Source organism: Bidens hawaiensis, unplaced genomic scaffold (assembly GCF_021521415.1).
Source record: "Bidens hawaiensis isolate Kalapana, Puna unplaced genomic scaffold, B.hawaiensis_p1.1 tig00020924_1, whole genome shotgun sequence".
Lineage (NCBI taxonomy): Eukaryota > Viridiplantae > Streptophyta > Magnoliopsida > Asterales > Asteraceae > Bidens > Bidens hawaiensis.
The window spans coordinates 363649-375826 of NW_027493233.1; the positions used below are offsets into that span (position 1 = coordinate 363649).

Sequence of the window (12178 nt, forward strand, 5' to 3'; positions counted from 1 at the left end):
ATGAAAACTTTGATAATTAAGCTATAAATTTTTTAACAGAATACCTAAATAACAAAATAGAATATAAAAATTTATTAAAAATCATACCTCGAGCTATACATACTCTAATGCATAATAAATATTAGTCATATTGGTTGCAAAAAAGTGATTTATATATGTTCTCAAACTGCGTTAAACCAGATTTATATTTTTAACACTATAACATAAAAAAAAATCACCTTGCAAACACTTTCATTGTTAAGCTTCACGCATACGCATAGGTTTTAAACTCCAACACAGAAGAAAAACAAATCTTTAATAATATATTACTTAAAAAGCAAAGAATGAATTAGTATAAATGCTTCAAAACAAATTTGTTGGCAATAATTAAAAGGTACTTACTGATGCAGTATAGTTGGAAATAACGACACTTTAAACCAGAAGATGATGATGGATATTGTTGACTCTGTTGAACGAAAACTGTAAATTTTTTTTGTTTAGTGCAAGTGGTAGACTCTTTTAATTATTGCCAACAAATTTGATATAATTTATTAGATGAGTGGTAGACGAGTTGTGTTTGAATAAACCTATTTATTAGATGGTCATAATTTGGTTAACCCATTTAACACATATACTCCAAGTTTGATATAATTTGAACTACAATATCATTTATACATTTAACTACCCTAAAACACTTAAAGCACATAAAATACTTCTCTCAACTACACTAAAATCATTTTTCTTTTTTTTTTTCTCTTTTAAAAATTGTAAAAATGATGGATGATTGGTTGATGATCCACTTACAAAATGAAACAACCATTACCCATTTTGGTTACTTATTACATATTTACACTTCCCTATGATACCTTCAATAGATTTGTATTGTGTTCCAATCTTATTTTGGATTATGACCGGAATATTTGTCGTGTTAAGGTTCTAAGTCTCTAATCAAGTTATTTTCAAGTCACTAGAGGTAAATTCACCTATAGGGAGAGATGAGTAATCTTCTCAAGTATCATAAGTTCTACCAATACTATACTGTCATGTTATTTACACTTTGTACTATCTCAGAATGTTAATTACAGACAGCATCCCTCTAAAATACCCAAGACCGTTTTATAAATAAATTATAAAAGGCGATTGATGATTGGGTATATAAGATTGAGGACCCAAAAATAAGGCATTGATGATCGGAGTACTATAACTCGAAATTGGGTAACTAAATTTGAAGTTATATAGTAGGCGATAATGTACCCACATGAGGGTACCATATATACCCGCAAGCGCCCCTTCCTCTCTTAGGGATGGCAAACGAACTCCAAACTGGCATTGTCAACCTTAAACATGGGTTATGTCTATTCTAAGTCATTTTACTAGCAATTTCAATTTTCAAGTTATGTTGAAAAAAAAAAGCAAAACGTTTAAAGTGTCAATAACAAACATAAATTCTTATCAAGATAAACATTTATTTGAAAGACAACATCCTTAAAAGTTGCAATAACTTTTGTACTTGGAAACTTTGTTGAATGGAGTTTTAGGATGTAAATTTTGTTGTTTAGTGCAACGTGGGAGACATCTTCAAGATTTTATATTAAAAAGCATGCTTAGGGGAAAAGTCACAAGGTTAATTATTTAATATCGTTATTATTCTAAATAAGTTTTTTAATAGTTGTAACATATATTTGATTTAAAAAAAGTAAACCGACCACTAACTTTATGCATTGTTAATATGGATGAATAAACACACATACATACATCATATTCTAATTTGTATATTAGATCTCATATTTGTTACAATATTTTTTCGAACGGCGACTTTTCTTTTTTACGTTTAGGTCACCCCACTCTTTAATTTGGAGAGCACCGTTGACCTGCTCTGGCCATATTAGTCGTCGTGCCTCCACAAGAGCATAACTCTCTGCGTAACACACAGTGGGACGAACACTCGAGTGAGCTCATGACCCGAACTTATAGCCTCGCATGGTCTAGCTCAAATCATTCATTGTCATTATTTATCCAGAGTGACACAAGTTAGAATTAAATTTGAGTCTTCTATGAAGAACCCAAATTTTCGTGCCACTTGACCAAATAAAGGGATTATAATTAGGTTGATATATTACTTTATTGCGTTAGGAGCTACGGGAGAGACTCGTACTAAACACATATAGATATAACTTTGAGAGACCACAAATTAAAGCTACGAAACCATTAACATTGTTTATTTCCTTTGTACTTGAATTGAGAGGACAACACTTTGTTTTTCCCCCTATTTTTGGGAACTCAACTCAACTTAAAAGGGCATCATTTCGTTCTCTATGCCTTAGAATTTATGAGAAAATCTGTTTAGGTTTAAATTATATTATTGGTAAATTTGCTTAGTTAACATGTACCTATAGTTTAAGAGTATCCTTTACTTGTGTTTTTAAAAATATGTCAACCAATTAAGTTCAAAAACCAGTTGGCTCACAATGGAGAAGACAAACATTGACGATTTTTAAACGCCTTTAATTGACGATTTTCAACATGTTCATTGTGGCATGATTTATTATCTTGTAGCGCACTGATGGCTTAAACTACCGCGAGTCTGGTTTTCGCAACACCATCATATGTAAGTTACATAGCCAGATTTGTAGATAGAGCAATTCATTATATATATCAAGCATTAAAATACGGCAAATATATCAAACATAGAAGCTTGAACAAAAATATAAGTCAAAGGATCAACCAAGAAAGTAAGACCACATATTTACAAAAGGTGGTGTTAGATTTGAACAAGATTTACATAAAATACATATGAAGAGTGGATAAAGATATCTAACTAGCTACATGCCCAAAATCTAAACACTAATATCAATTATACATTACTTGGTACTTGAGAAGGGTCATTTTTATATAATATAGTGAAACAATGGAGTAGATATGAAAAAATAATTTACTATTTAATCTCAATCTCAATATATTTGGTTTTTTATGATAGTTTTGGTTTTTTTTTTTTCACGCTGCTCTTTGTGGTTGTTTCTATGTGCACTACAAGGCAAATGGTCTACTCACACAAGTAGGGTACTACTCTAGGGCAAACTATATGACCCTCAAGTCTCCTCGGTACTAGGATCATGTCGTAAATGTTTGAAAATAATTGGTGCACCATATTGCGGATGAAGCATCATAAGAACAGTTGGCGCGTGTTGATACTTTGGAGATAACTCAAATGAGAATCTTTGTAATATCATTGCAATAGTCAATTTCACTTGTAGCATTGCAAGATTTTGCCCAATGCACGTACGAACACCTAGCCCGAAAGGAAAGAAGGCCATTGGTTTAGTCGCACGAGCCACTCCATTTGAGAATCGACTTGGATTAAACTCATTAGCATCATTGCCCCATATTGTTTGATCATGATGAATTGCCAAGACTGGAATAAGAAGCTCAGTCCCACTTGGGATCTTGTACCCTCCTAATTCAACATCGGCTTTTGCTCGTCTAATCGATGCCACAATTGGTGGGTATAGTCTTAATGACTCATTAAGTATCATGCTCAACTGTATAATAATATTAGTTAACATTTGTAACTCATGTAACTAGGATACAACATGTGTTTGAGAGTAAAATTACCTTCTTAAGCTTGGAAACACAATCTTTGGTGGGGATGTCACGTGGTCCGAATACATTAAGCACTTCGTCACGTGCTATCACCTGCCATTGCGGGTGCATTGCTAGCAATACGGTTGTCCACGTCAGCAAATTGGTGGTGGTTTGTTCACCGGCAAAGAAAAAACTCTTGCACTCCTCCGCAATGTCACGTGTAGTGATCAATGGCAAGCATTGTTTCCTACTAGCTTCAATCATCAGTCCAAGTAAATCCTTAGGTCCATCTACATTGTCTACGTCGCCCCATTTTTTCCTCCTCTCAATTACCCTAAATAAGCTTTTCTTGATTTCATCATGTAATTTCCAAGATTTGATATTCCCTTTTGTGGGTAAAAACCTAAAAAATCAAAAAAGTTGTAATATAAATTTCAATAAGAAATCATTTTAAAAAAATGTGTTCAATGATCAATTCCGAGATGCATACCTATAACCTGGAATGAAAATTTCTTTAAATGCTTCGGACGTTAAGACCAACTGTTGAGCTTGTATTTGAAATATACGCTTTCCATCTATGTAGTTGGTGCCAAATGTGGCCCTAGTCATGGTATCTTCGGTTAGGTTTCGGTACCATTGCGATACTTCGATTTCCACCTCCCCAAAGTCCGACATGCCTAACCATTTGTCTAGCATTTTCATCACGTTACCCGTTAACACGGGTACCAATAACTATAAAAAAAATAACAAGTTGAATGGTTGAAGTATTAAAGTAATAATTAGAACATTGGGAGGTAGAAAATTTTACTTTGAGATTATCCATGTGAAATGTGGGAGTGATGATTTTTCTATGATATGCCCATTTTTCTCCTTTGAGACTAAGGAGACCATCACCTTCAAGTTGTTTGATAAGAGGGTGAGCTTCATTTTTCTCATACATCTCCGATTTCAAACAAAAGACTTCTCGAATGAGATCAGGATCGGCAACTGTTAGACGTGCCATCGGGCCAAACCATACAAGAAACATGGGACCTACATTATTTGCATCAACAAAATCCATATCAATTACACGTACCTTTAAAATAAAGTGACATAAATTGCATGAAATGGTCATATGTAGGAGTTCAATCATTTGTATATAGACCAAAATTGGAGCTAGATTTGGTAATCATTAAGTAGAAGAAACTTATAAACAAGTACATATAGATGATGATGATGGTATTTGAATAGTAATAGTTTATGATTTAAAAGAGTATTTATAACCCCTTGAAGGACATAGTCTTAACTTCAAATGCCACAATTAGAGTTGTTTTATGAGGACTATGTGTACATATTTACAAACACCCATGTGCTATATATACCATTCAAAACAATAAACATAAATAGAAAAATACAAAAAAAAACACAAACCCATATAAAAAGGATGAACAAAAGGAGTATAAATCATAAACTTTTCTAAGAAACAAAATTGTTGACTCAAACTATTCATGATCATGGTAATTGAAAGCATCAAATCAAGAACACATATTTAGATAATCATATTCAGTTTGAATCTCACTTATCTAGTTATCTTCTCGTGATCAGTTAACATAATCATGAGGATAATTTAAACATCACAAAGACACCATATATTTTGTTCATATATACATATACACCCATGTGCTATATATGTGTGTGTGTATATATATATATATGTACCATCCAGAAAAACACAAGAAATAACAAAAACCTTCACAAAAGAAATGACCAGAAAGAGTATTATAAAAACTTACACAAAAAACAAAACTGTTGACATACAAAGTATTAACATGATCAATATGATCATGGGGATTGAAAGCATCAAATGATCAAGAACCCATATATTAAGATGATGATGATAGTTTAAAGCAAAAACCAATAAAAGAAAATGAAAGTATATATACCATATATTTTGTTCCAATGATGGTAGAAAGATAGAACCCTAGGGAGTATATTGTGAGAGAAAGGCATAGGCATGGGCTGTGAAGAAGCTTTCTCCATTAAACTCATAATCTCTTTGGCATTACCAGTGAAGAAACAATATGGAGGTCCCTTTATGCCTTGTTTCCCAAAATGATCTTCAATCTTCTTTGGTTTCAACCATAACATCTTCACAACAAAAATTAGTAATCCTATCAATAATATTATTAACATCAGCATCTCTCCTTTCATTTCTCTTTCTCTCTCTCTCTTTCTATCTCTCTCTATCTAAAATACTTGTCTTTTGGGCCTTTTATGCAGCAACTTTTGTCTTTTATGTTTGAGTAATCATCCTTCAACTATCGTACATCTTACATTTTAGTCACTCGGCTTTTGTCTTTTGATAAATACCAAACTAATAATCTATTATCTATATATCTAATATATAAAAGACAACTTTGGTGCCGCTAAGTTGTCATTGGGCCACTTGGCGGCATCTTACTTGTCCATAACATTTTGTTATTTTTTTTGTTTCGGTAACGTAACGAATATAACGGAAGCCGATCGAACAACAATTTTGTTTGTTTAATTTCGATATCGTAATGAACGTGACAGGAACCGTGATGCAGCGGTATAAAAAAGAATGAAGATCGAATCACGTTGATTCGGAGAATACCCGTGATGAACTTCGAAACTCCCAAATCCCACCCAAAGGTTTAGGGAAAATGAAGAGAAAATTGATAATTATTAAAATTCAAGTCTATCTCTTCAGATTACATCAACATAATATAAATAGAGTTTCAAATACGAAATGGGCCTAAAATGGGCCGTGGGCCAAACACAAACCCAAAAACAAAAACATAAAAACTGACAAAAAAACATAAAATGGCTGAAAACTTTATTTAGGAGTCGTTTCTGTGCTTCGGGTAGGGGCCAAACCGCCGTAGGCGTTTGCCACATTGTGCTCCTTGTCTCAAGCTTCGATTTGACTGGTAATGGGCCTGAAACGGAGCTTCGTGGGCCAAGTTATGCCCGTTTTCGTGGGCCACATTTGGAGACACGATCATGGGCCTCCAAATATAACATGGCCTGTTCATCAATACTTGGGCCTTCATCAAACCGACAGACTTCGCATGGACTTATGGCCTCAACGTCCGTGACCAACAACGTTCATGTTTTACCAACGCCCTTGTTTACCGACCTCGTCACCTCATTGGTCCACTCAGTTTTTATATTTCCCCTTTTTAGCTCCGGTACCGTAACGAACATAGTCGAAACCGACCGAATTCGTCTTCAGTTACCGCCTCAATGCCCGGGATCGACATTGTTTGGGTTTACCACCGCCCGGATTTACCGACAAACAAACTCATTTTAAAAAAAATAAAATTTATATGTTAATTTGACGAATTTGTTTTTTGGTTAAACACTAAGGTTTGATCAATGGTGTCTTTACCATAACGAACGTAAACGATACTGACCGAATTCTCATCGACTCACTGACATAATGCTCGGGTTTTATCAATATCCGATTTTAACGTTGAGGTTTTACCAACTGTCCCAGCGTAACGCGCCAGGCACAACACTAGTTAATAACAAAATATGTATATGTGGAACCGATTATGAGCTACTTGAGTTTGTATGACTAAATGCTACAATCGAGTCGAACTTAAATGAGCTCGAAGAAAAAAATATACCTGTTTAATAAAAGAGCTCTAGTCCGAGCTTTATATACTGAGCATGGTTAAACTCACAAACATAAAAAAGTCTGTTATTGATATAAATGTAATTACTTTATATAAAAATCTAATAAAAATAACTAAATAGTTTATATTATTATGTGTATGTAAAATTTTAGGTATGTTAATATATATAATTAAATAAGGACGAGTTGAGACTGAGCTGAGCTCAAACTTAAAAGTTTTCTCACAAGCCTAGTCAAAATATGTTAAGTTAAACAAGTTAAACTTGAGCTCGTTTAGTTCAAACAAGTTGGGTTTAAACAAAAACTTTATATATACGAACCAAGGTCGGGCTCAACAAGCATGCATGACTTTGATTTGACTACTTTAAGGTGTTAAATATTTGATAAGGTATCTTCCCTCTATTATAATAAAGGTGGAGGATTCAAATTCTGTAAGGTACGTATCTAGATGGTTTATAGTAATATTTACTAGTGAGTTAGTTTATCGTTAAAAGAAAAACTGGCAGTATCTCACTTGCAAATGTTAGAGAACCTCATAAAAATAAATATATAAAATTTCAAGGAAACCCTATATGCTTTTCATTTTTCCTTTATTTTTTTATAGAGTAACAGAACAAAATGCTAAAAGATTCTATAGGTGAGTGCTAAAAGTGTAATAAATTAAAGTACATACACCTTTTTTGTAACTCGAAGTATATGTTCCCAGGGCTCATGCTGCTTCTCATGATCTTCCGTTTGTTCCACTTTTAATGCTACAAAAACTGTCGGTTATAAAACATTTTTCATAAGTGAGAATAGAAAACATGTCGGGTATAACAAGAATTAAACATTTTTTAAATAAACGGTTAAATCAAATTCAAAAGTACAAGGTCTACCGAATTATCATAATCAAAGATTCTGGTAATGGTTAAGATAATATCATGATAAGTTACTTGAAAGGAGTATCTTCTGGATTTTTGATTTCGACCTTTTAGTTATAACTAATTCGTACTTGATATTAGAAGTTAATCCTGAAACGGATTATCAGGAAAGATCACGGGTCAATTCTGAAACAAACTATAAGAAAGTGAAAGTGGTTGAGGTGATAGTTTGAAGATTTTAATTGAATATGATTTGATAATAGTTTGTAGCATATGGCTTCCTGTACCATCAATATTGTTCGTTTTGCTTACGAAAAATACAACATTTGTTTTTGCTGTCAAGGCGACGACTTTTTAAGAGGTCACCTATCTTGATACAACTTCTATCTTGCACACTTACCAGCGAAGTTAATTTTCTCATGCATCCACTAGCATTAAGCTCAAAATGTGTCATTTGAGAGACCGTTCATATTTTATGAACCAAGAATCTCTTATGTTCAGGGCTGACCCTTGGGGGTGACGGGGTGATCGACGGCCACAGACCCGACACACCGCTAGGCCCGAATTTTTTAAATTTATAAAAATTATATGTATTTTTATTAAAAACAATATGTATATTTAATGTTTAAACGCAATTACATAACCACTAGACCAATGGTCTAGTGACAAAGGGGTATAACTCTCAACCAAAAGGTTATGAGTTCTAGTCTCATTTTAGACATGTTTAATCATATTTTTATACAAACAACTTTTTACACAACCAAAATTATAACCAAGTAAACCCATACAAAAATTAAATTGTTTAAACCCAACAAAATACTCCTTTTGCTTAAAGCCTGAAAAAAATTTCGCATTCGGCCCAAATTTTTTTTTTTTTGCTTTCTCGGAGCCGGCCCTACTTATGTTTATAGTTGATATGTGATTGGCCTATGAGTTTAGAATCATCTTTAGTTTATTTATTTGTTATATCAAGGACTTGTAGCCAAAAAGGTAATGATTCCGTTATTTTAAATGTTTTAAATAATGGATATATATTATGGGTGACTACGCAAGACATGAGCAAACGGTTAAGATTCATGAGTGATTATTTATGCAAAGTCATTATCAAATTATGCATGTCGATCAGTCTCCAACTAATATCGGTTATGATCATAAATGCAAGAAAGCTATGACAGTAACATGTTATATGATATTCTTTATATATTTATACGATAATGATTATGTCACATAATTTTTTTTTTATGGCCAGTGTGTCATGGCGTGTTAAATTTACGTGTCTAACACTACATGTTTAACCTGACTATTCAATTCAAACCCAACAAGACACATTTAACGTATGTTAGTAAAAGTATGAACATGTCTGATAAGCGAGTTACACAATACGATACGATAAACACCATGACATGTTTAACAAATTTAAATATAATAAGTTAATAACTCGAGTAACATGACACATATAGTACGATTATTGATCATACAACTCGCTTAACAAATTTAAGTAGTCATTTCGATAATATATATGTATGTTTTAACTAGGATAATTACTATTTCCCATAAGGTTTCAAGCTGTATAGAAAAGATTTTTATATTCTTTTACCCTAGTTAAAAAAGGGTAGTAAAAGTACTTCATCGTACCTTCTTATAATGCCTATGAAATGATTAATCACATAAAAACAAATTTCTAGCTAAATATTGTATATAAACTATAAGAACATTATTTATTTATTTAATATTAGATCCACACAATTATTTCACGATTATTGTTATAACTCTCGATCAAAATTATAAAAAAAAATGTTTTTTTTTTGTTTTTACATAAACTAAAATCATATTAGACTGCCTGCATCATTGGTGCAGTGGAAAAAATTTATGGTCGATCTGGAAGAGAGATGAAGGGGGGAGAAGGTGCGTCTGATATGAAACGAAGAGAGGTGAGTTGAATAAGTTGAGAGACGTACTGTTTGGTAGCTTCTCAACAATCATTAAGAAGCTACATCTTAATGTTTCATAACATCTTAATAGTTAAGAGGTATGAGCTGTTTGGTTCATTTAGATCTAAATGAGTCAATATGAATGAGCATTTATCCTATTCAGCAACAACAATAAGTCTGAATGATTCAGACCTAATTTTAACCATTCAGATTTTTTTTTGTTTGGAACCAAACAGTCTGAAGTCTGAATGAATCAAATGTTTACATCTGAATGGTTCCATTCATATGTAAACAGACAGCCCCTATATCTAAATGGTAACGGGCTGGTAAGGACAAGGAATATGAAAGGAAGGGCCGCCCGTAGAATTTTGTCCGGACAAGCCCACCTGGTGATGGGTATGAAATTATTAATTAAAATAATATTATTGGTGAGGGGTTGGTGCAAAGAGGGTTGTGAAGTTGGAATGTTGATCTTAAATTTATGCACATGGAAACAAGGGTGTCTATTTGAGAGCTCCTTTGCATTGGGTAGGGAAAGATGCTTGGGTGCACCCAAACAAGAACTACCCCACATAAGGGCAACTGCCCTCTAATGTTGTTCTAATAATACCAAAACATGTTTGGGATATGTGTCCTTCATTCCTCCCACACTATTTTTTAAATAAATATATACTTTTAAATTGCTAATTCTTGTTTTTGTTTATTTACATCAAACACAATTCAGAAAGAGTGCCCTGCTTGTGGTGCGCGCATATAATATATATATGTGTGAACCCTCGGGTGGGCAAAAGTAACATTGCACTAATTTTGACGTTATTTTACTAATCTCGTGAAAATTACGTTAAAAGTGATGGAAGGTTAATCATGCATCATGTGGTGGCGTTGATAGCCGAAAGACAAGGGTACATGCACCGATCAGCCAGCGTCCCGATGATTGAGTGCTATGTGCCTTATGTCCAAGGCTTGATGCAAAACTACTATAGAGCCGGGGGTCTCACCGGAAGCAGCCTCTCTATCCCCATGGGGTAGAGGTAAGGCTGTCTACATCTTACCCTCCTCAGACCCTACCATAGCTTTGCTATTGGTGGGATATACTGAGTACGATGATGATGATGACAATCCAGAAAGTATGAGACAGTCACAATATTGTAATATAAAGTGGATGAAATATTTGTCATATGATTCATAGATTCAGATTGTTGTTATTTTATGTTTTGCTTTTATAGTTGTTGCATTAATTGTTCATAAAGATGGACAAACAAGTAGTTGAGAGTTACTCTGACCCGACCAGGTTTTTTTTGTCACATTTTAAAGAAAATGACTCATTTCAAATTGATGATGTATATTTATGTCCAGGGCTCCATCTCCACACCATGTCGGGTTGCCGGCCATGCTCTATAGGGACAAAGCAAAGAATGTTGAGGGGATCAGGTCGGATTTTAGGGAGCCCATACTGACGTCTAAAACAAAGTCTGAGATGAGAGATGAGTCTGACTCCAAAAGGGATGTCATATGGCTCCTTATGTTCGCAATAATCAAACATAAGATAGATATACCAGACATATATGAACAACGATAAACATATGTAAAGGGATATATGATAACAATATACATATGAGAGTGAGTGAGTGAGTATGTAGAATAGTTGCTGACAACATATCTTATCTGATTTGGATAGATTTGACTTTGTTAGCAGTTGATATCACTCTTTCCTTGATACAATCCAGAGTGCAGGCTGTATTTTTTCTAAGTATATGTATGAAAATATTATGATTAAAGTTTGATGTAAGCACCGATATTCAACCCAAAAATCAATGTCAGCTTGTTTCATACATACTCATCGATATATATAAATGCGTGTGTGTGTGAGCACGCGCACGTGTGTACTGGTTTATTTCAGCTAATGTGTTTTATCTATAAAACCAAAAACATATTATCTTATTTATACGATTTTAAAGATTGTATATGCAATATAAAAATTAACTTGTTAAATTTTATTTATAGTAACTTTCATTTTATTTTAGTTACAATTATACGAACTAACTAAAATATGATGTGTGCATAAATATAAAATAATTAATAGATCGTCAAAAAGAAACTTTTCTTTAATGTGGGTTAGTTTTTTCTAACTTTATCTTTATTTATATTTTTTGCAGTTAAAAAAAAGACAAAAAGAAACTTAACAT

The 12178-nt window shown here is 33.2% G+C and overlaps 1 protein-coding gene across 1 annotated transcript; it reads right to left on the reverse strand.

The window, feature by feature from the left end:
* Positions 1-2778: 2778 nt before the first annotated feature.
* Positions 2779-5765, reverse strand: LOC143562303 (cytochrome P450 734A1-like). The gene is made up of 5 exons (XM_077050139.1): positions 5484-5765; positions 4370-4593; positions 4052-4293; positions 3592-3964; positions 2779-3518 (listed from the first exon to the last, which is right to left on the reverse strand). The coding sequence occupies exons 1-5, from the start codon at positions 5749-5751 to the stop codon at positions 3069-3071; spliced, it is 1557 nt and encodes a 518-aa protein (XP_076906254.1). The 5' UTR covers positions 5752-5765; the 3' UTR covers positions 2779-3068.
* Positions 5766-12178: the final 6413 nt, after the last annotated feature.